The 27139-nt window shown below is 23.2% G+C and overlaps 1 protein-coding gene across 11 annotated transcripts in view; it reads right to left on the bottom strand.

Annotated features, from left to right (window-relative positions):
* LOC122508215 (histone deacetylase 4) overlaps positions 1-27139 on the bottom strand; it is a 153617-nt gene that overhangs the window by 59956 nt on the left and 66522 nt on the right. For 2 of the 11 annotated variants that reach the window (XM_043621429.1, XM_043621431.1), the window contains exon 3: positions 75-456. The exons of 8 other annotated variants lie outside the window; for them this stretch is intronic. In XM_043621429.1, the coding sequence (XP_043477364.1) occupies positions 75-126 (52 nt within the window). In that variant the 5' untranslated portion in view covers positions 127-456. Of the gene's footprint in view, positions 1-74; positions 457-14129; positions 14423-27139 lie in introns of those variants that run through there. One more of the 11 variants, XM_043621430.1, reaches the window with a different exon arrangement.

Genomic DNA, 27139 nt, shown 5'->3' on the forward strand with positions numbered 1-27139 from the left:
ATTTTAATGTCAGTAAATTGTCAGGGAAATTGAAAAAAATAAAATAAAAATGGTAAATTTTTTAAGAAACATACCTAATTGATTTGTGTGGTGCATATTGTAGACAGAACCATAGTCCAGGGCCATATGCCCTTCATCCACTTTTTTGACGGTATCCACGGAATAAACGTCCAAACTTCCAGCAACATCCAAATTAAAAAATCCTTTTTTTTCTTTGCTTCACGACACAAAAATATTTAAAATCGAGTCACACTACTGATTATGAGACTAATCAACCACAATCACAAGGGCAAAAAATACACGAGAACAAAAAAATTATTCCAAAATATTTGTTCCTCTTTTTCACAAAAACGAGAAATTATCACAATTTTCACGTAATATTTATTCCAAAGATTTTTAATTAGGCCGTCAATGCACTTTTATCTTGTTCTCACCTCTCTCTCTCTCTCGTGTTATCTGCGAAAGAGAATAAATCAAAAAATCAATTCATTCTTTCACGAATTTGAATGCATTTTTGTGATTTTTTGATTTGCGTAGGTATTTTTTTCAAATTTTCAAATTTTGGTAAAAAACTTTTCTCGCAATTTTTGAATATTCATATAAAGGAAATTATTTTCCAATATTTTTATAAAATACTGAACTGACATTCGTTCGTTTGAACATTCAGGATTTTAGAGAAAAATTATTTTACTTTAGTATTTCGTGATATTAAAAATAAAGGCAATTGGCGTCGTTTTTCGAGAATTTTTTGTTCCAGACATAAAGTGAAGATTCGAAATAAAAAAAATTGATCATTTTCAAATTCTTTTTTTTATTTGACTTTTGTTAAAACCGAAATACCTTAATTCTTTATCAGATTTTTCGAAATTGTCAACTTTCGATTAAGGTCTTTCAATGCGAATAGAAAAGAAAAGCGATTCGGAGAATGCAAGAGATGAGCAAAATATCTTGTTCAAATTCGTATATGTCCATATATATAAATACTTGACTGAAAGAGCGAGACCAATGACCGTATAATGGATCCAGTCACGAGGGGACTAGGCCAACGTTGATAATTGTCATTTCTAAACTTTTCTTTACAACACACACCACCCTTTTTTTACCCACTTCCCCTTATTCATTGTTTTCAAAATATATTCTTTTAAAAAAAAAAAAAAACCTTTACCCTGTATAATCTTAAAAGTATAAAACGAAGTATTCACTTCGAAAAATCGAAAGAATTGCAATAATTAAAAAAAATAAAAAATAAAATGAGAGAAATTCTAATTCTGCATAAAGTTGAAGAGACGGTTTAGAAGAAAGTCGCGCAACACATTGCGAGAATATATATTATAAAGGGACGTTAAACTTTGCACATAAACATAAATACAAAGTTTCTTGAGATTTGTATCGTGCAGTTGAATACATTGTGCAATTGGTATTACATGATCGTTGACATACGCGTTAATTTACGATCGCTGAGACTTTAAACAACGGAATTTGTCTAATTTCAATTTTCAACTCTTTAAAATGTCACTGAATCGCCGCACTTACACGATTCTTGTGTGTAAAATTTTGTTTATTTTCCTTTTTTCTACCTTTACATCTCTTTGTAGATCATTTATAAATTTCACATTATTTTCATCTCCTTTTGCTTTATTTTTCCCTCAACCAAATTCCCAGTTTTTCCCGGTTAGTTGAATCAACTCAAAAATTTGCAACTTTTTACTATTTTTCTACAGAAAGCAAATTGATACTTTTTTTGTCTCAATTTGCTTTCTGTAGAAAAATCGTGTTATAAAATTTTATTCAGATTATAGAAATAATAAAAAATTTTATAATTATGATATTTTCTAATCATAAAGATGTCGAAGAATAAAAAATTTGTTTCTAACGAAAATTGTATATGGTAAAAAATGTTGATTAAATGTTAAAAAGTATGATTTGTGAAGAGGAGACATGGATGCCATTCATTCAGAATATGTGAATTGATCCTTTTGACTTCTAAATGGTTAAGAATGATGTTCACGACACGTCATCGAGACGTCATATGTCTCTGTTTGCCACCTCGATTGCGGGTGGAGAGAATACATAAGAGAACGAGACGCAGGCGTGACCAATCGACGTTAATTTGTTTATCAGTCGGCACCAAGGGCCATTCTATTTTTTTCAAAACTCACTTTCTTCAATTTAACTACAATATATCACGTACGTCACGCGTACATTTAAAAAAAAAAGCATGCAATCAAAAAGTGCATGAATATTAATCAACGAATCAAATTTACTTCGTTTATTTCATCGATTATTTTTTATTAAAAAAAAAATCCTAAATATGCATTCGTTCATTTCAATGTATATAATTATCTTGAATTTTATTTTTTTTATTTGTGTTCATGAAAAAAATATTTATTAACAAATGTTTAAAAAAAAGTCTGAACGTTCAAAGAAATAGAAAATTTTTTTAGTATAAATATTTTTCAAAGTCACTCAAATAAAAACCAAAAACGTTTAAATATTTCAAAACTAGTATTAAATATTTAATATATATATATATATATTTGAAACAAATTATTCTCTAACACGTGACTTAATAATATAAAAAATACATCTCAATGAATATAAAAAATAGAAAAAAAGAAAATCGCGTTTGCGCGTTCAAAAATCACAATACGAAACAGAATCGAAAAAATTAAAAATTGTTCACGTGATATAGAAATGACTCCTTGATGAAAAAAAACTTCAAGTTTTAGAACTAAATATTCATCATGAATAAACCATTGACATGAAAATCTCTTTTATTTTTAATGAATTCCAACCTTGAGAAGCGACCATCTTATAATTGTATCTAATTTTCGAGAGTGATTCTCCTTTCAAGTTATATTATACAGTTTTTTAATCTACAAGCATTTACTATATTATCCATTTTATCCCCCAAAAAACAAATCCTGATGAGAAAAATAAAAATTCCCACAAAACTATTATAAAATATCTTGTCTTTTCTCTTTTGATGAGAATACAAAATATAAATATATTTTTTGTGTTGAGACCGAGGTTGAGACTTATTTTTATTCTATTGATTGAAAATGTAATAACTCGTTTCTTTAAATTGAAAAACATTGATGAATTTGAAAATTTTTGGGAGAAAATATAATAATATCGATCGACAGAAATTTTTCGCCATGGCCCGCCCAGGCAGACAGCGAACCTGAACTATTAGTGGGATGTTGAACTTACTTGAACGCCTTATATTACTGTATACGAGATCTGAAGAGCGCCAACGGCGATTATAATGGTATGTCGAAGGGAAGCGAGGGACCTTAAGTCGCGCTCAAGAGACTTACATTTTCATATTCCGAAACATATATGTATCTACATTATACATTACACTTATTTTTTTTATAATAAATACCCTTCTAAAAGAATTATTTTATTAAAAAAAAAAATTTTATCAATTTTTCTTCAAAATTATTCACTTGCATAATTATAATTGTTATTTTTGTATTATTATATTATTATTATTATTTTATATTTTTTTATTTAAAAAAAATGTCTATCAATCATTTTTCAAAATTATTCACCTGCATAATAATAATTAATTTTAATTTCCTTTCCTGTATAAACGAACAAAAAAAGTATAAAAATCCGAAAAGAATTTAATTACGAAATAAGAGATTAATTCAATTTTAATATTAAAAAAAAACTGTTAATTACTATCAAGACATTTATTTGATCGTTAACCTTAAAAATATAAAGTGTTACAAAACATCTAAAGACAAAGTTTATTTTTAATTATATTATTATTATTTCCTAGATATTTTGAAAAATCCACTATTTTTTTTACATTTTTATTATCACTAATGAGAAGGTATATTTCTTTATAACCACCATCCTATATTAAAATTAAGTAAACATTCACTAATATTTTTCAAAATACGTTAGAAAATGTAAAGAAAATAAAAATAGATGTAAAAAAAAATAAAAATAAATAATTGAATTCTAGAATATTATACCTATAATAAAAATAACAATAATACAAAAAAGTAAGAATCAAATAATAATAATAATATTATAAAATCTGACAAAATTTGAAATAATTGTGAAATCGCCGATAAAAAGATAACAAAAAGACAATATTTACTTAACTAAAGTGGTAAATTAGATTTATTGTCTCAATGATTGATCAGAATTTTGTAATATTTTTTCGTCTCTTCTTTTTATTTGTTTGTCATCTAAATGACATACCGTTCATCAATATTGTTGGAAATTGCATCAAAAATAATTTATAACATCCATTTTTTACGACTGTAGATTCAAATATTATTTTATTATTATTTATATTATTTTTATTATTTTATAATTATTATATTACTAGCAAATGGTATGCGCACGGAACGCTGTATTCTATTTATTATTTTGTAATTTAAAAAATTTTATATTTCAAAATTTTTCATAAAATTCCTTCAAAAAATTCAATTACTTTCAAAATTTTGTAAAAATTATTTTTAAAAAAAACTCCATTATTTTTAAGAAAATTGAAATAAATTCTTATTTAAAACAATTCAATTATTTAAAAAAATTTTAATAAAAGCTTGCCAAGGATTAAATTATTTTCTACACAATTCAATTCAATTATTCAATTATTAAAAAAAATGTTGATAAAATTCTTAAAGTAAATTCAATTATTTTCAAATTTTTTTTATAAATATACTTTTTAAGAATGCAATGATTTTCAGTAGATTAATTTTTAAATTAAAAACATTTAAAAAGAAAAATTAAAAAAGTTAAGAAACAAAGAGTGCCGGAATTATTGATAGTACCGGAACGATTATTAATACAGATTTTTATTATTTTCTTCAATGAACTTTTTATAACAAATAAAAGACCAAAATACGTATATTTAGGCCTTATTAAAAAAATAATTTAAAAAAAAATTAAAAAGCAAACTCTTTTCTATGTCAAATAAAATAGAAATATTTTTTAACGATATTTTCAAGTCTTCGAGGGAAAGTTACTCGATCTTTTAATAATAAAAAAAATGGAAGATGAAACTATATATTGTACCAATATAAATGGTGACCTCGAAAAAAAATTGCTTATAAAATCGCGAATAAGTCTTCCACGATGATGTAACGAAGCATTTTCTTGTGTCACTCGTTCCCTACCACCACTATCTTCTAAAGTACATGAATTTTATTTTTGTACCAACTTACATAAGAGGAAAAATCTCTTTCAAATGTACAACTGACACTCTCGTTATAAAAATATCGATAATATCTCTCTAGCAATGAAAATAACATTGATTCAAAACTCATTTTTTTCCCTCCAAAAAAAAGGTATAATTTTTTTCTCTAATTATTCAATAGTGTGAAAATAATTTATTTGTACGAAAGTTATTTATAAAAATAGTATTTTAAAAAAAATACTTTAAACACAGTTTTTTATATATCAAATTGAGACAAAAAAACGAATCAAATTTTTTTTGTCTCAATTTCAAAATTTTTTACCCAGAGAAGATTTTTATTTAAACGAAATATAATTTTAATTAAGTAAAAGTACTTTTGTCACAGAGTCTACTAGATTCTTTATTTTTTTCTAATACAAATTTTATTTGAGAACAAATAAAAGTTTTTATTTGAACCAAATAAAAAGTCTAATTGGCTCTGTGTCAAATATATTTTTTTCGGAGTAAGTTGTTCCAATTAACATTTTCGCTATTCTAGAGAAACTCATCGCAATTCCAGAGGAAGTTTTTTTTCGTCAAAAAAAATAAAGTACACTGAAAAAAAAATCTATTTGATTCAAATAACCGATTAATTGACTATTATCAATTAAATATTTACTTGAATCAAAAAATAATTATTGGAGTCAATTAAATGGTATTTGAACCAATAATTTCAGTATTTGAAGCAAACATATGAATTGAACCATTTAATTGGCTCCAATAAATATTATTTGATTCAATTAAATATTTAATTGAAAATAGTCAATTAATCGGTTATTTGAATCAAATAAATTTTTTTTTCAGTGTAATTTTTCTACAACAACATTGAAATAAAAAGAATGAATTAGTTTTTCCGGTTTTTTTTTTTTTTTTTTTTTTTAATACAATCGCTTAATCTCGATTAAATTTCGAAAGCAAGAGTCTCTCGATCCACATAGTTTTGGAATGGAAGTTGCGAGGTACACGTGCCGACATTCGGCACATTTACGCCGCGAATAACGATAAATATAGAGTCTCGGGTCAGGTTAGGTCGGACAACTTTTGCGGCCCACCGTTATAAGCCCGTGGGCTGCAAGGAGCCTTGAGAGGGAGAGAGAAAGAAAGAGAGACGATTCCCAAGTGGGAGGGAGACGGGAGGGCATCGACATAGATCTCGATATCACGATTCAACTTCTTGATTCATGATTAAATTCAAAACATATTTTTTTTCTATTTCATTTTTATTCCACATACTTTCAGAATTATAATATATAAGTCAATTTAGAAATTAATTTTTTGTCCCCTTATAATTTATTTATAAATCGAAAATATCTCAAATATAACCAGATATTTTACTAAATTGATAAATATAAAACATAAAACTTTCAATTTTTAATAAAATATGTAAAAATAAAAATTTTAATTAATTAATTGATTGAAGTATATTGCTGATTGGTTTTTTTCAAATTTGTATCTAACATTAACCTGGCACAAATTTTAGTATAGTTTTTTATGTAAAAAAATTAAATTAGAAGTCAATTTGATAAGATTTGTCAAAATAAATGGTGGCCACTATAGTCTCCACCCCGGCTCTCTAAAGGTTAATTAAATAAAAAAATACTTGTTTCTTTAATTTAAAAATATTTTATAGAATAATAAATATTTTTAGTCGATTTTACAAAGTTGAAGTTTTTTAAAAGAGTGGAAAATAAAAAATCGTGACTTGATGGTTAATGTTATAAAATTGCATTTTTACGTTGAACTTCACGGAAGCGGAAATTGCCACGTGTACACCCATCACTTGTCCAATCAAACTAGACGAAAAGAGGCCATGTTCTTACCTAACTGAACCTTCATCATAATCTAGAGAAGTCTTTATACAACGATCGAAATAAAGTCGAGCAATGACCACGGAAACATGAATGACAATGTATGGGGAGACAAGATCACATATAATCAAGGGAAAATCAAATTCAATTCATTTCATTTCATATCAATCAACTTTATATGTTATTTCTACATTTTGCCTTGGATTTCAGAAAATTGCTTCTATGTATATAATCAAGATTATCCTATCAAGACAAAATGGAAAATCAGAAAAATAATTTATTAATCAGCAAATGAAACATTATTTCAAATTATATGCTATTATTTTTTACAAAAAGGTTTCTTTTTGGAAATGAATTTAATAAATAATAATTATAATAAGAATTTATTACCTACTTGCCGTACTTGAGAAATATTGTCTCTTATTTTCAATAGAATTTTGAAAAAAGTTGTCCCTATAATTATAAAAATATTCCCATATAAAATTTCAGTGGAATTTTTTTAAACATTTTGCCAGAAAATATTCTTTAAATTTCCAATACGAATTTATTTTTTTATACAATAAATAATAAATATTTTATGGAATAAAAAAAATATTCTTCAAAAGTTCTTTAAATTCTTTTTTAAATAAATATTTAATCATTATTATTATTCCATGGGAATTAAAATTTACAAAACATTCAAATTCAATAACTTTTAAGAATATCTTCATGTTTTCTAATAATTTAAATTTCCATAAAATTTTTCAAACAAAATAAAATTATTTACAAACATTTTGATAAAGAATTCAATTACTCTTGAAAATTTTCTAATAAAATTCTTTGCTAGAATGTAATTATTTTGATAAATAATAGAATCATCCCAATGGGAAATTTACAACTGGCGTAGTACTGCGCCAGCACTGGCAGCACTGGCGGCAAGGCTGAGAGCCAGCACTGGCATGGCACTGGGATGATAACGCCGTCTGGCGCTGCCGAAGTACTGTCTGTCAGTGCTGCCAGGCAGCACTGGACCAGTGCTGGCTAAGAATATTGCCCCAATAAATGCCGTATTGCTATTAATTAGTCGTAAATTAATAATTATAAATAATTTAACAACAAAATGGTAAATAATATTAATAAATAGTTATTATTCATAAAATATTTCTCTTCTTAAAGAAATTGTATTAAAGATGGAGACTAACAATGGATATAGTAAATGAAGTAGAAAAAAATTGTTCATAACATTTAAAAATTTAATAATAATAAACAATTACAGTAAGTGTGCATTAGATTTTCATATTTTAGTACCTATCGATTGGAATCTAGAAATATCGCAAACCTATGAAAATAAACAAAATTACTGACGAGGGGAATCGAACCTACGACCTACGGACTAACAGACTAACGCTCTAACCACTATGCTAACGACACATGTGTACAGTAAAGTATTAATATCTCAGTATCATTCAGACATACAATTATTGAGTCAAAGATGAGAAAAAAATAGGGATACGTTAGAAATAATAAATTGAAATAAAATAAATTAAACTAAATTTTTAATAATTAAATTAAATTACTTTACTTATTGCATTTAACATTTTACGTAATTCTTAAATTACGTGGTAATTTTTTAATAATTTTTTATTCATAGTAAGAAGTATAATAGTATTTTAATAGGAACCAAATTATTATTGAGATTAAAGTTTAAATTTTGTTTATAATTTTAATTTGTTTAAATAATTTAATATTTACAAAATTAGACAATTGTGTTAAATTGTTATTATTAAATTTAATAAGTATAAAAAATGAACAACTGAAAAGTAAAATATTATTTTTTCAATAAATTTATATTTATAAACATTTATAAACTTTTTTTATAATTCTTTTCAAGTTTATGTCAAAAAAGCAATGTTGGCAAAGAGCGTTGTGAACAATTTTTCTATACTCAGCCAGCACTTGCCGCCGTGGCTTGTCCAAGCTTTGGCGAAACAAAAATTCTGTACTGCGCCAGCACTAATTGTCGAGGCTCGGCTAGACTACGCCGAACAATCGTCTGAGTACTAAGCCAGTGGTGAACATCGGCACTACACTGGCATTTCCCATTGGGTATTTAGTAAAATTCAATAATTATTTTTATAAATAATAAACTTCGTCAAAGTAATTCAATTACTTTTAAAAATTTTAATAAAATTCTTTACTATAGAATTCAATTGATTTGATGAACAATAAAATTCTTTGGCAAAATTCAATTCTTTTGGTAAATAATAAAATTCTTCGTAGAAATTAAATTTTTTTTCAAAATTGTAATTTAAACCTTTTCAAAATTCAATTATTTCTAAAAATTCGTGCTATGGTAAAGCTTTTAATATTTAATTATTATATCTAAAACATAAACTGCAATTCAATTTTAAATCAAGTTTTTTTTAAAAAAATACTATGAGAACTCAAATTCATTTGTTTACAATTTAATTTTACACAAAATTTCGTTTATTCGGAAATTTTTTCAATTAATTATATATTAGAAAATAAAAACATTAAATAATTTTTTTTAAAATTCAGTTAAACTTTTTCAAAAAAATCAATTATTTTTTTATTTTACAATCAATTGAATACAAAAATAAATAATTTATTGAATAATTGAATGTTTCTCAAAATTAAATTTTCATAAAGAATTTTATCAATTATGAAAATAATTGAATGTTTTTGTAGAATTTTATCAAAATTTGTTTTAAATAATTTAATTCATTTGGGAAATTTTATAAAAATAGTAGATATTGAAAATCATTGAATTGAGGAAAATTTTTGAAAATAAATGAAACTTTGAGAAGAAATTTAATAAATTTTTTGAAAATAATTGAATTTTGGAGAAGAATTTTATTATTATAATAATAATTGAAAGTAATAATTGGAATTTTGACGAGAATTTTTTTAAACTTTTGTACAAAATTTGAATTTTTGCAATCATTTGTAACTTCTCCAAAATGTAATTTTTTTTTGTTTTTTTAACTTAAATTCTCTTATAAATCCATTATTTTTAATAATTAAGTAAATATATATTAAAAAATTTAACTGATTTCAGAATAATTTAAATTTTGAAAATTTTTGCAAAAATTTAAGTTTTTTACAATTTCTAATGAAATTTATTCAAAATTGAAGGTTTATAGAATTTCAAATTAAACCTTTTGAAGTTCATCTATTTATGAATGAAGTTATTTAATTAGAAATTATTGTCAGAAATATAAAAATTGAAGGTTTCTTGATAATTTTATAGTTTGAGTCAAACAAAAGAAACACGAAACCAAAATTAAATAAAAAATATTTAATTCTTCGACTGGAATATTTTTTTCGAAATATTTTGAAATACTTCGCAGAAGAAAATAAAGTCCAGTTTAAAATGAATATATAATATTTCTAATTTCTATTCAATCCGATTTAACTATTTTAATTTTGAAAAAACCATATACTCGATCATTATATTTTTCTTCTTAAATTTGTTAAATAAATATTTTGATTAGCATAAAGTGAAAAAGGGGCGAAATTTCTTTATCAAAATGCAAGTGCACTTGATGCGACGAGGGCAGTGTACTCGCGGACACAAATCTTTCCTCATCTGCTTTGACCCCCTTTGCCCCTTTCGCCGAGGAATGTAATTTACGAATCGTGGGCGATAACATGCCAGCCATACTGCTAAATTCTCTTACATATTTTCTTTGTTATATTCCTCCTTACAATATCATTATCACCAAAATAAAAAATTATCTCCCACTCCTTCTTAATTGCATACGTCTGTAAATTCGATCCCAATAGTTTAAATTCTCAAGCTAATAGCTAAATAAAAACAATCTTTTTATTAGATAGAAAATAAAAAATTTATTCTTATTATTTCAAAATGAAAATCAATCCCACCGTTAATTATTTATATATACGAAAAAAAATCCAGGACGAAAAAATGAAGTTTAAAAATTTAACAGAGAAAACTTTGTTGTATTATATGTATGTAAAAATTATTATTACTATTATATGTAAAAATAGTCGAGCAGCTTTTGCAGAGCAAAAATAAATTTATTATTCATAAACTAGGTGAACCGCCGACACTCTATATATATATAACCAATAATTGTGTCTCTAATTTTTTAATCACCCACCATTTTTAATTCGATTAATCAGTCCTCTTCTTTATTTACGAGGAGATAAATTAACATTTTCCGATATACAAATAATTTGTTAGATTACTTTTTTACATAGTTATTCTTTTTTTTTCTAATTAATTACACAGTTTTCTTAAGATTTCAAAATTAAAACCCAAAAAGTGTATAAAATTGTGTAAAAATTGTAAAATGTGTGGTAAAATGTATGTAAACTCGGTTTATATTGTCGAGTATTTATTCATAGAATTGAATATGTTTGCAAATTGTATTTTTGTCTCAAATCTCCACGTGTGTGTTCATCTTTGAACGTATTTACTTGAGCACTTGCGCTAATCTCCGTGGGGCACTCTTCTTTCCCATGGATTTTATTTTTGTACTTTCAAACAAAGTCGTGCACAATTTTTTCATTTTATTGCACACCGGTTTTTTTTTTTAATTCTAATTTTACAAATCTAAATAATTCATTGCGTAAATATTACTATTTGAAAATAATTCTATTTCATTTTTTATACTATCAAATTAGTAATTTTTAACGAATTCGAATGTAGAAAGAAAGCACCTAAAATAATAAGTACAATAATTATAAAAAGAATTATTAAAGTATTAAAAAATATAAATAAAAAATTCTGAAAAAAAAAAATTACAAAATTGATGGAGTAAAAAAATCGAAAACCAAAGTACGTGCCGATAATCTAAAAAATTAATGAATCTACCCGAAGGGAGGGAAAGGAGGGACATAACGCTCTTTATAAATATGGACAAAATCAATATCGGGTGCACGACCTGCTTATAATGTTGACATTTTTGAATAATTTATTTAACAATAAAAACTTGATTCAAATGTTAGACGAGAAACAAATTTTTCGTGACCAAAAAAAATATAGAAACATTTTTATTTTATTTTTTCTTCGATAAAAAATACATTAGAATTTTTTCCACTGGAAAATAAATAATAAAACAAAATATTACTTATTCAGCAATAATTACATTATAATAAAGTAAAAAGAATTGAAATCAATTTTCGTCAAACAAACAAAATATGTCCCCAAAGTTTTGAACTTTCAAATATGAACGATGAAATTTTTATTATTTTTATTAATTCGTATTTTGCCAAAACAAAAAATTCTAAAGTAATTGAAAGTAAATTCAAAGTATTCTAAAGTAATTGATGAACTTATATTGACGTAAAATATTTTTAAACAATAATAAAAAGTTCGAGTATTCATAAGCAAAAATATTAATTAAATAAAGAAATATATACAATCAACTATAGCTGATTAAAAAAATAATAATAACTTTAATAATACTATAATAATAAATATTATAAATATTATAGCTAATTAAAAAAATTGTTAAAGTATAATAATAATAATAAAATTCCATTTAAAATTTTTAATATTTACAAATATATTTAAATGCATATAGAAAAAGCGTAATAAATAATAATATGTAAAATTCAGAAAACTAAATACATGTATTCAAATTTTTTTTTGACCGAAGCGGAGATAAAGTGAATAATAATTTGTTCCGATAACAAGTGACAGCATCGCGCCGTTTGCGTCAGACAGAACTGTCATTTAAGTAGTAAAACCCCTTATTGGAAAGACCATATTATCATCAAATTTTTATATTTCTTTTGTATCATTATAATTCTTTGGGAAAAATTTCTTTTAACCAATTTATTAAGACTAATTAACTGCTTTATTATTAACAACAATCCACTGTACTAAAGTTTCGTGTAAATATAATCATAAACAAATTATTATTTGATTTATTATTTCATTTATCATTCTTATTATTTAAATCTTTTTACTAATAAACCAACTAAATCAGCATTCAGTGTGAATAAAATTAATAAATTAATCAAAATTGATGACATTATTTATTACTTAGGTACAAATTATTGTTAAAAATTTGCAAAATTTTAACACTAATTTGTACCTAATTAATAAATCATTCTGTTTCCTCTAGAAAATAAATCTATTTTGTTTCTAAAAATATTTGCTAAAATGGCAAAATATTGAAAAATTTTAAAAATACTTTCTGCACGCACTTAAGATTACTAAGAAAAAAAATTTGTTCAAAACAATCGAATTTTGTTTGAATTAACCAAATAAATGGATTGCTCACAAACATCAGTTTGGTTCCACTAAAAATGTGCTTCGGAAGACCAAATTCTTTCTTCAGAGTCAAAATTTATCAAATCAAATAAATATTTATTTTGGGTTAACCAAACTTTATTTAAAACAACCGAAAATTATAGTTTGAACAACAAAATAAGGAATTTGAATCAAACTTAATTTTCTATAAGTGAACAGAAAACAGAAAATTGACACTTAAAAGAAAAACTCGAAATCTCATGGCAGTAACTAATAAAAAGAGATTTGATTGTAAAATACAATAGAAAATGAATTAAAGGTCCAGGACCCTCGAAGGGGGCAAAAGATCGATAGATCCGCTCCAAGGCATAATCTCCGTACAACAGGTGTTCGTGACAATTCCATCTCGGATTTGTATATAGTTTTTTCCACCTTTTTTCTATTTGCCATATAGCCTCAAGTTAAAGTCGATAAGGCGGAAGTGGTGCGACGACCTCTTCAATATAAACTCGAGTTAAAAATGAATCTAGAGACTTTCAGCGAATCGCGAAAAAGGATATCGGCTAAAGATCGTCTTTGGAATTCGCATGGTGGTTAGAAGCGCGTCGTACAAAAACAAATGGCCGCCATTGCCTTTCAAAGCGTCGTTCACCAATTGCCCTCAAAAAATCACAATTGCTTTTTTTAATTTCTAATTATAAAAATCAAATTAAAAATCCAATTTACCGCCAATAACAGATTTACTCAATAAAACCGTTGCCAAAAAAAAAAAAAAATCAAATCTTAAACAGTTTTAGAAAAAAGTACTATACTTTCTTTCAAGTATTCAAAAATCACTGCGGAAAATGCCTATTGGCGGAAAATTGAATCCTTATTTAATATTTTGCACAATTACCTCAAAGTTTTGTTTCAAAAAATTCCAGATAGCTTCACCACTCAATTTCTAAGAAAAACCCGCAACTGTCAACAATTAATAAACAAAAACAAGAAATCGAAACACCATGGTTCAAAATCATTAGAAATTCGCATTTCTATTTAAAAAAAAGCGCACTAAAGGAAAACACACTTAAAAATAGTGCTGCACTAATTTGAGGAAGTGACGAACGCGTAAATAAAAAAAATATATGTCTATCTGTATGAAAGATAAGAAATGAACATATATATATGTATCTTATCGAAACGAGAGAAGAACGAGAACTGCATATTCGCGTCCCTCTAGACTTTCGCGCCACCAATTTCTCATTTTCCCCTCCCCCTTCTCCCTCTATGATGTACCATACGACGCTACTGCCTTCTAACGGATTATCCTTGAAACAAGAGTCTTTTCTATTTTTAGCCGCGTGGTATTGTTGTGCTTCCATTCCCGCTCCCACGATCATTTCACGGATAGAATATATAGTCGTGTTTAGAGAAAGAAAATAGAAACAAAGACAAAACTATTAAGTTCGAAAATATGCTTGTTTTTGTGGTGGAAACAAATTTTCTTTTTCCACCCTAATTCTATTTAAGAATTTTTAAAAAAAGGGTTTACTAATTTAAAGTATAGTCAAAATATAGTAATAATTTTTTTAATTTTTGTTTCTAAACTTCAATTAGTCACTTTTGACTAATGAAATAGGTCTTTGTTTATTAAATTAGTAAGCATATCAAAAATAAAAATTTGAATTCTTGCGAAGAATTTTATTAAAATTTTTTTAAGTAATTGAATTTTATGAACAATTTCTTTTAAATTTAAAAAAAAATTGTGTTTCTTAATAATATTGAAGTTAAACATTTAATTATTGAATGTTATTAAAACTTTTTGAAAATAATTGAATTAAACAAAAAATTTTTTTTAACTTTTTAAAATAATCGTGTCTGTTAATAATTATAATAAGATAATTGATTTTTAAGGTTTATTAAAATTATCTTGAAAATGATTAAAAACCTGCGAAAAATTTTATTATTAATAAAAATAATTGAAATCTTCAAAAGAATTTTTTTTTGTATAAAGATATTTGAATTCTTGCGAAGAATTTAATTAAAATTATTTTGAAAATAATTAAAATCCTCCGAAGAATTTGCTTATTAACGAAAATAATTTAAATCTTCCAAAGGATTTTTTTATGAAGATAATTGAATTCTTGCAAAGAAATTTATTAAAATTTTTGAAAATAATTTAAATTCTCCGATAAATTTTATTATATTTAAGAAAATAATTGAAATCTTCAAAAGAATTTTATTTTTTATGAAGATAATTGAATTTTTAGGAAGAATTTTATTAAAATTTTTGAAAATAATTGAAACTTTGTAAATAATTCAATTATTTATGAAAAAAATTGAATTCTTAGTAAGAATTTGTTTCAAATTTTTGAAAATAATTGAAATCCTCCGAAAAATTTTGTAAGTAATGAAAATAATTGAAATCTTCGAAAGAATTTTATTTTTTTATGAAGATAATTGAATTCTTGCGAAGAATTTCATTAAAATATAGAAAATAATTGAATTTTTTTTTAAAAAAATTTTTTAATTTATTGAATATAATTGGTTTTTGATATTAATTGTAATTAATAATTTTGCAATTAAAATTTCATTAAAATTATTGATAGAAAATTAAACTCTTTTAAACAAATTTATTACATTTTTTATAAACAATTAAATTCATTTGAAAAATTTCTTTACATTTTTATGAAAATAATGTAGTTTTTTTAATCATTGTAATTTAAAATTTTGAAGGTAATTGAATGAAACAAGGATTTTTTTTTAATTTTTAAAATAATTCTTGCGATTAATTTTACTACTTATAAAAATAATTGAATTGTTTCGAAGGATTTATTAAAATTTTAGAAAGTAATTGAATTTTTGAAAAAATTTTTACTTATTTATAAAAATAATTGAATTAGTGACTGAATTTTTTTGGAATTAGTAAATTTTACCAATAAGTTCGTAAAAATTACTATTTAATAGTAAAATTTACTAATTCAAAAGCGAAAATTATTTTTGTAAAAAAACTAGTAAAAAAGTTTACTATTTTATATTAGTTACTGAATTTTTGCTTTTGAATTAGTAAAATTTACTAATAATAAACTTTTTTTCAGTGTATGAAACCTAAAAAGTCAGAATTTTCTGAAGCAGAAAATCTAATTCGACAATTTAATTAGATAACATTAATTTTTAATCATAAAAATTTTTCGACAACTACTGTTATCAAAATACGACAAAATGTGTAAACTTTTTGTCGTATTTTGCTAAGAGTAGTTGTCGAAAAATTTTCTTGTCCTTTCCTTCTCATAATCACACATTTCCTCATCCTCAATTTTATTTTCTATTTATTTTTATCAAATTTGGCAAATCAGTTTGTTGATTTTGGCAACGGGTAAATTATCAAAATAATGAAAAAGGTGGGGGGTGAAAAAAGACATCCAGTTTGTAAATTGCGAGAAAATTAAATATGTCCTATATGAAGAGAAGGAAAAATCTGTCAACAAATTGAATATTATATGCAAATGAAAAATGAAATTAATTTCAAGAAAAGCAAAATTTACTATATTGCAATAAGACAATTTTACATATAAATATAATTTTACAGCGCATTTACCTGTACGCGACACATTGACTGGGAACAAATCCAAAAACATTTTCTTTCTTTTTTCATTGCGAAAATTTTGCGGATTTCCCTTATATTTAAGAATCACCATTTATTTTCAGTCGGAAAATTTCTATTTTTAAACTTGGAATAGTTGCTCATTTCTACATACACACACACACAGGGAACTTGCATAATCGAAATTATTTCTAAATTAAAAATTATAAACATCCGCATATTTACCTATTACAATACGTACTAATAATAAATAAATATATTTTTTCAGTAATTTCTTTTCTACAAAAAATTTCCTATTGAATGAAATTTTTATTATTTAAAAAAAAATCTAATCTCCCCTTATAAAAATAAAAAAAATAGAAAAGGACTAAAAATTATTGAACATTTTTCCTAGATATTAAAATAAACTCAACAGAATTTATTTCATTAAAATTTCAAACAAATTAAAAAAAATTCAAGTATTATTTTGCAGGAAAAAAATAAAAAAAAAGTCTCTCTCTCTCTCTATGTATATAATATTAAAACGTCACGCTAATAGGGTTTGATAAAATTTAAAAATAGAATATCGCAATATGTATATAATGGGCAATTTTCTTTCATCGCGACCGCATTTTGTTGTTGGTTCGATTACTTATCAGAGAAAAAATAAAACGCGTGCAACATAATAAACTTTCAACGAAAATATAGGTAATTTTAAAATGCCATGTACGTGTCTCGTATATGTATATATAGTTATAAATTTGCAATTATAATTTATTTTTAAACTCTTAATTATTCAATTGCTTTTGCACGCGCTGGCAGTTAAAATATATTTCTTTCGTTTTTTTTCACTTATTCTTTTTTAAAAAAAAGCAAACAATTGGAATTCTTTTTTTATTTTTAAATTTATGATTCTAAGGTATTCAAATTTTTCTTTCAATAATAATTGACAATGAAAATTAAAAATTAAAATTAAAATTAAAAATAAAAATTAATAAAACTTAGCATAAAAAATGGACATTAATAAAATCGGCAATCATTATTAAATACGTTTAAAAATAATACTAAAAAATACATTAACAATTTTGTAAATTATTTAGACGCACTGACAGATAAAAAAAAATAGCCTACCTACAATATTTTTTAAAGAATTCCAAAAAAATAATTTTGCTATTTTTTATTAAAATTTCCTTTTCTGTCACGATTTTAAAATTATGTTTTGTCATAAAAAAAAAATTGATCTAATTGTTAATGGAATAAGGAATATGGAACATGGTCATATCGCTCCAAGATTATTTAAAACTGATAAAGTATATATTCTAAGAATATCTCAGAGGTCAAGTGAGAAAAATAATATTCGTTATTGCACCTCAAATAGAATTATCTAATTAGGATGTCGGTCAATAATATTTTTTTAACGATTAAACCAATTGTTTAACCTTATTTTTAAAAAAAACCGAAAATAGGTTCAATATTATAAATTTATGAAACTTGTGTAATATTTATCGAAAAGTTTTTTTTCCATATTCTATCTCTTGATTTATGTTATCAGAATAAAATATCGTCAGGTGAATTGAAATCACCGCAGCGTAATTCCGGAAATGTTTCTTATTTCACTTCCTTTTTGTTTATTATATCAAAACTTTTTTCTTTTTTTTTTGCTTTTAATCAGTAAGCGATCTTGTCCTGTTCCCTACTTTTTTACACATGCGACAATGAATTGAATAAAATTAAAACACAAAAAAATAAATAAATATAAAACGAAATAATATTTTAATCGAAATTTTAAAAAAATTATTCTTTAATTAGCGAATTTTATTGGCAGCTTTAAATAGTTGTAAAAATGTCATTCGCCCGAAATTTATACTAAAAAACGTTAATTTAATAATATAATTTCGAAATCTCAGTAATATTTGAGAGAAAAAAATTAAAATATTAACAAATTAAATAGAATTCTCGTTTCTAAATAAATTTGTTATTAATAATAATTTATAAAAGTCCAATATTTTAATTCATAAAATAGTTAAATATTTATTTATTTAATTATTTAATAAAAATTGAGATATAATTACCAAAAATTGGGAAACTGATAAAAACAAAAAATCTTTTTTTACTAAAAATAAGAATAAAAAAATAAAATAAAGATATAAAAAATAAAATCTTATTAAAATTTATTATTTAAATTATATTTCTTTATGAAATCGTCAAAGCATCAAGAGTCCAGAAATAATCGTAAGGTCACGCACTGACCCTCTCCCCTCAACTTTTTTACCAAGTAAGCATTACCCCAACGATCAATGCAGATTTAATAATACAAGAATAAAAATAGCCACACGGAAAAAGAATTTTTGCACAAAATAAAACGAGAAAAACTTCTTCACGTGTAAGTGTAGAAAAAAAGGCAGAAAACTTTTTATTTTAGATTTATTTACATAGAGAAAGAGAGAGAGAGAGGGGGGTAAAAAAGAAAATTGAATCATAGAAAAGATAAAATGAATTGATAAACTTTAAAGTTCTTTCAAAATATATAATCAACTTCATACTGGAAAAACTAATAAAAAAAAGTGTTTAAAAATAGAAAGCTAGTAAAACGTACTATTGAACAATTTGAAGATAAAGGAAAACATGTAATTCTTTTTATGACAAAAGACTTGATAAAAAAAGGCTTATGACCCGTTTATGATTAACTAGAAAAAATAAATACAGTACATTTTTTATAAAGTTATAAAATCGAAAATATGACAGAAAAAAGATAGGAATATATAGAAAAAATAATCATATGATAAAAATCTTTTTTCTATGAATTGGAATAAAAATTTTAAATACTTTCTAAATCTGAATTAAATAATTAGATTTTTTTACTCCAACCAAAAAATACAGCTCAATTTTTAAATTACTTAAACTATTTTTTAATTTCTTTATTAATTAGACAAAGTTTAAAATTAATGAAACTAATTAAAAATAACTAATTGTTGTCTGACTTTTTGCTTCAGCAATTAGTAAAAAATAACTAATTACAAGTAAAGAATAACTTATCATTAGTCAACAAATAAGTAAATCAAATTTTACTAATATTAGTTAGGTACACCAAAAAATTTTAGTTATTTTGATAATTGTCACCTAAAAGTAAATTCAACTAATATTTCGCCAATTTATTAACTATTTGATTAGTAAAATATTAAAATAATTAATTATTTTTAACTAATTCAAATTCAGAGGGTAGAATAGATTATTTACTCTCATTGCGATCTAAATAAAAAATATTAATAAACAATTTTAAAGAGTAGAAATAATTTTTTTACTTTCACAGCATTCAAAGTTAAAAAATATTAATAAACAATTTTAGAAAGTAGAAATAACTTTTTATTCTCACTGCGATCGAAATAAAAAAATATTAATAAATAATTTTAAATATAGCAAAAGAAATTATGTAAAAATAAAAATAAATAATACCAAAGAAAAATAAGTAAAAATAAAATAAAAATAAAGATAAGTAAAAAATTAAAAATAAAGATAAGTAAAAATTAAAGTAAAGACAAACAAAAAGAAATAAAAAAAGAAATTACGTAAAAGGAAAAAAAGTCAATAAATGATTATAAATAAAAAAATCCTATAAACAATTAAAAAACAAAAAGAATTACGAAATAATTTTCTCGAGATAGTAATATTATTATAAAGAGAAAAAAAGTTTGAATAAGTTTGTAATTAACCGTTTGCTATATATTAAAAAAAATTGTTAATAAAAACGAAGGTGGTAACCTAGATAGTAACCTTTGAGGCGAATTTAACCTTGGAATTTATTTTTACGTGAATTCCCCTTCCGTCTCGCGATAAAAATAGAAACTATTTGTTTACCGCAATTTTCTTTCTCTCTCTCACTCTCTCTATCTTTTGACTTTAAATTCTAAATAGGTGCCATTCACAACGTTAAAAATGAATGCACAATTTAGCGACAGGAACGCTCGAGGACGAGTGAACATAAGTGCAATTTGGTCTCTCAAGTGCACTGAGTTTACAGTGTTACACCCTATCTATTTATAGGAAACCGCTCGATATGATGTATTGGCGATATTTTTAGATTTATAACTACCTACTTGTTTTCTACTGCCAGCCAGCCATCTTGATTATCTTCATAATAAAACATAAAGTTCAATGCAATTACACGAACTCACCTGAAACAAAACAAAGGGGAAGAAAGAAACAATTATTTTTCTGGTCAAATTCATTTTTTCATGTGTATATTTTAATTTATAAAAAATAGAAAAATAGTGAAAACCGTTATTTCTTTAATAATCATAAAAATTATTCTCTTTTTTAACAATTGGAGCTTGTCCTGTCAATTTTTGTAAAATATGACTAAATTTTAATTTAATTTAAAATAATCTAATTTCTTTATAAAATAGTTAAAAAATAATTATACAGAGTTGATATAAAAATTTAATTTTGTTTTTCCCTGACTCTTCCCTGATTTCCAGACTTTTCCAGACTGATTTTGATTTTTTTCCCTGAACCTAAAGAATATTCTGATTCACTCTAAAAATTATTAGATACTAAAAAAAATGTCCTATTACAATTATTATTATTATTATTTATTATTATTTTACCGTAGGAATTAATATTTTTCAAAACATTCAAATTCAAACCTTTTAAAATTCAATAACTTTTAAGAATATTATTATAAAAAAATGAAGAAATCGCTCCATGTCTTCATTTTTTATAAATAATTAAACAAGAATAAATAATTTATTGAATAATTGAATGTTTCTCAAAAATTGAATTTTCATAAAGAATTTTGTCAATAAATTTTTAAATCATTAAATTATTTCGGCGAGTTTAAAAAAAAATTTTTAAGAATAAATGCCATTTTCTACCATTTAATTTAAAATTGTATAAAAAATAATTGAATTCTTGCAATAAATTTTATTAAAAAATTTTTAAAAGAATTGAATTCCTGTGAAAAATTTTATTTGTGGAAATAATTGAATTCCGGAGAAAAAAATTATTATTTATGAAAATAATTGAAGAATTTTATTCAAAATTTTTTAAATAATTGAATTATTCAGAATTTTTTAAAACTTTTTGGAAATTATTTAAATTTTATTAAAAAATTGAAAATAATTGAAATCTGACGAATAATTAAAAAAAATTTTTTTTAATAATTGTATTCCTGTGAAAATGTTTATTTTTGAAAAGAACCTCGAAAAGAACTGAATTCTTAGGAAGAATTTTATTAAAATTTCTTAAATAATTGAATTGCTTTAAAGAATTTTATTTTTATGAAAAGTAATTGAATTGTTTCGAAGATTTTTACAAACATTTTTGACAATAATTGTATTCCTAGGAAGAATGTTATATTTTACGAAAATAATTTGTATTCTATGATCAATTTTATAATATAATTTTTCAAATTTATAAAGCATTTTATTAAAACTTTTTTAAATAATTGAATTTTCGAGAAAAATTTTATTATTTACGAAAATAATTGATTTCTTGCGAAGAATGTTATTCAAATTTTTGTAAATAATTGAACTCCCATAAAAAAGGAATTATTTGTGAAAATAATTGTATTCTTAAGAAGAATTGTATTGAAAATGATTGAAAATTGTTTAGGGAAATTTTTATTAAAATTGCAATTCTATTAACTAAATCTTGAAAAGAATTTTGTCAACATTTTTTTAAATATTAGAATTTTCAAAGGAATTTTATTTAAATTATTAGAAATAATTGAATTTCCCAAATCTATTTTTTTCAATTCTATGAATATATTTAAATTGTTTTTAGAAACTTCATTAAAAAAATGAAAAATAATTAAATTGGTTCAAAGAAATTTATTAAAAATTGGTAAATAATTGAATTCCTGTAAAATTTTTATTAAAATTTTGTTTAAATAATTGAATTTTTTTTTAAATTGTATTAAAATAGTAGATATTGAAAATAATTGAATTTCGGAGAAGAAATATTTATAAAGATAATTGAAATTTTGACGAGAATTTTTTTAAACTTTTAAACATAACTTTTATACATAATTATTAAATATAAATTACACAAAGATTAACTAAAAAAACTAGTACGAAACACAAAAAATATAATTACGTGACTATTAAATAATAAAACAAGAGAGTGAATTAATTATCACCAAAACTATTAATAATATTTTTATGTATTTGGCATTTAAACCAATATGACGTCACAGTTTGTACAAAAGATGTGTTCTTCAACTGTAACGTCATAATGATTCAAATGTCCTTAGCAATTAAATATTTATTTTGGAAAAAATCAATTAATGTAGTAATAATTAATAACTATTAGTAATATACGCAGTTGAATATTTTTAAAAAGGGTAACAATCAGTTGAATAATTAATAAAACGACAGACAAAACAAAAAGGGTAATTTGAAAAATTCTTCCAGAATTCAATATATGTACAAAGAGGTGAAAGGTTATTTACGTCAAAATGGGTGAAGAAAATCTGTTCAGTCTTTCTTTATAAAAATATTATCATCCTCTTATGCCAAAGAGTGTAAAATTTAACTCAAAAGCATCAATTTTTGTTTTACGATTTCCTCGCTATTTATAACATCAAAAAGTATATAAATTCATTTATCGTTCTTGGAATTTTTTTTCTTTTTCAAGACAGGAATTCACATATATAGTGATTATAGAATATTTCTTCTTCTAAACCAGGAAGTGTCATGTTTATTTTATTTAAAAATTTCAACTCCAAATTGGAAATTGAACGAAAATTTTTCTAAAAATAGAGAAGAAAAATAAACCCTCATTGTAATTATTATGAAAATACATTAGATTCGAATTTTTCATACATAAAAAAAGGAAGAATGAATAAAATATTAAATAACTAGAAAATTTAAAAATTAAAATTGTATAAATATTGTAAAAAAAGTTTATCGATATGTTGACAAATATTGGTAAATTCAGAAAGAAAACGATGGCGCCTCAAACTTGGCGCCAAGGCACTTTCGGTTTTTTTTATTATTATTATTCTTTTTTTTCTTCTCTTTTCTTTAACGTGTGTCGACGAGAGAACTCGTCGGATGGCATACGCGAAATTGCTCTCAGAATAGAACAAGTATTACTTAGAAATGTACCAAACTATATCCGTCAAATCAATTAATCACTTGTCAGATATTTCCGACTTACGTATAGAAAAAAACAATATAAATTAACATTTATCTCAAATAATTAATGTACATCAGATTATTCCTATCATTTTATAAATTACTAATTAATTAATTAATTAAATTAATTCAAAAATTCAGTAAATTAATCAAATTTTTAAAATAATTATTTTATAGTCGATAATTTCTCTTAATTGTTGATTAATTATTTCAACAATTCAATTAAATTTTAACCAGAAAGGCAAATTGGATTTTTTTTTACAAAATCGCAATAATAAATAATAAAACATCAATTTTCATTCTAAAACTGAATAAATGAAATTTAAAATTAATTTTTAAATCATAAAAGAAATTATTTTAATGTTGAAAAAAAATTCCCTCCATTTCTTTTTGATATTTTCTAATTAAATAATTATTTGGATCGACTAAAGAGAGAGGAATTATATGAAAAAAGAATTCTTCTTTCCATTAATATTTGAAACCTATTCTGCAATCACATTGGACAAGTTGAAAGCCAAAAATAATAATTGGTAATTTATTCAGTGGGTATCATTTTAAGCTTCCCTTCGTTTAAGATCACTTTGAGATATTCTTTTTTTATTTTTGGAGACCATATTGATCGTGTTCACTTCCTATACTAAAAAAGAAAAAAGAAATCCTCTCTCATGAATCTTATTCTTATTTCAAATTTTACCAACACTTACACATGTGTTGACAAAATAAAGGGGTTTGCCAACCCCAACAATATAATATAAACAAAGAAATTAATCCTTCCCCTCTATAAAAAAATAACAAAATTTTATCCCATCTAAAAATGTCATTATCTATACTTTTTTTTAGTCATATCTTAGTAATTTATTACATAAGGTATTCCATTTATTATTATTTTATAAATTAAAAAATTTTATATTTTCAAATATTTAAATTAATTAATTAATACATTCCAATTTTTCAATAATTACAGATTCCAAATTCTAGAAATTCACTTATATAGTACATAATTATAAATATGCTTCTTTATTATTTCAATAAAATTTTAATAAAATTTTTCGCATGAATTCAATTATTCTCATTCTCATAAATAATAAAATTCTTTGGGGGAATTCAATTATTATCAATACAATTTTAATTAAATTTCTCGAAAGAATACAATTATTTTTAAAAATATGAATTAAATTCGATTATAGGATTCAATAATTTTAATAAAATTCTTTGGAGGAATTCAATTATTTTCATAAATAATAAACTCATCGCAGAATTTCAATTATTTTCATTAACAGGGTTGCTACAGAAGTCTGTTTTTAAATTTCCATGACTTTTCCAGGTTTTCCAGTACCAAATCTGATAAATTTCCAGGTCACCTTTTGAACATTATAAATTAGAGCAATTTTTGAAGAAAAATTGACCTAATAATAATAAATTAGAATTTTTCTGTATTATAAAAATATTCACGTTAGATTATCTCTATTTGATTATTAAAGCACAGACAGGGTGTCTACTGAAAATATGACTTAAAATTCCAGGACATTCCAGGACAGATTTTTTAATTTTCCAGGACATTTACATGTGTAATATTATTTCATATTACGATTAACATAATTTAAATTAACCTACTTGAACAAAAATATTAATTTTATTATAAAAAGAGTTAAAAATCAATATTATATAATATAGATATCAGATTCTTTAATAAAACGACAAATTAAAATTATTTTTTGATGGATCAAAAAAATTATTTTTTTTAATTTGAGTAAAATTTTTAAATTATTGAATATTTAAAAGCAAAATATGGAAAATTCAAGGATATTTCAGGACATTTCCAGGAATTCCAGGACATTATTTTTTAAAAGAAAAAATGTAGTAAAAAATATTAAGTGGAATAAAATTCCAGGCATTTCAAATTTCCATGACATTTCCAGGTATTCCAGACCATTTTTTAAAAAATCCCTGACTTTTCCAGGTTTTTCAGGTTTTCCAGGTTCTGTAGCAACCCTGAATTTAATAATAAAATTCTTCGTAAGAATTCAATTAATTTTAATAAAATATCTCGAAAGAATAAAATTATTTTTAAAAATATTATTTCAATTCAATTATTTTTAAACGCTATAATAAAATTTTTCGATTGCATTCAATTATTTTCCAAATTTTTAATAAAACTCTTTAAAAACATTCAATTATTTTCAAAAATTCTTCAAAAAAATTCTATTAATCTTATAAATAATACCCTTCTTTGGAAGAATTGAATTATTTTTATAAATAGTGAAATACCTCAGAAGAATTCAATTATTTTCAATACAATTTTAATAAAATTTCTTGAAAGAATAAAAGTATTTTTAAAAATATTAATTAAATTCAATTATTTTCAACAATTATGATAAAATTCTTAAGAAAAATTAATTATATTTAAACGTATTAATAAAATTTTTCGATTAAATTCAATTATTTTCAAAAATTCTGATAAAATTTTTCGAAACAATTTAATTATTTTTATAAAAATTGTAATAGAATTTTTCTCAAAAATTCAATAATTCTCGAAAGTTTTCGATGAAATTCTTTATAAATTTCAATTATTTTCAAAATTTTTGATAAATCCTTTGCAAAAATTAAATGATTTTCAGTACATTAAATTTTTAAATTATTAAAAACATTGAATACGAAAAATTAAAAAAGTTGAGAAACAAAGAAGCAAGCAAAGAAGCAATTATTAATATAGGAAGATTCCTTACACAACAAATTTCTCGAATTAAGTAAATAATAATTTAAATATTTTTTTCATGAAAATTGAAGAAAACTTCAAGTCATTAAATTAAATGATGTAGGGGCACTGAGAAAACGAATTATTTGGTTCAAACAAATTTTGTTTAAATCAAACTTAAAATATCTTTGCTATACAGTCAAACATATTTAAGTTTAATTCAGTCATATTTTTTGGTTCATTTAAAGAAACAATATATTTAATTCAAACATAAGTTATGGTTGATTTTAAATTATTCATAATAAAATTTTAAGTTTGAATCAAGCATAAAATTTTTAAACATAATTTTAGTTTAAATCAAAACCAAAAATATGTTTGAATTAAATATAATTATTCAAACAAATAATATTTTTGAATCAAAGCAGTAAATAATTTCTATATATTGGGATTAAGCTTACAAACTAATTTCAATTAAACAAAATGATTTAAAATTATTTTTCTATTTGAATTAA

Source organism: Leptopilina heterotoma, unplaced genomic scaffold (genome assembly GCF_015476425.1).
Source record: "Leptopilina heterotoma isolate Lh14 unplaced genomic scaffold, ASM1547642v1 Lhet_53, whole genome shotgun sequence".
Classification (NCBI taxonomy): domain Eukaryota; kingdom Metazoa; phylum Arthropoda; class Insecta; order Hymenoptera; family Figitidae; genus Leptopilina; species Leptopilina heterotoma.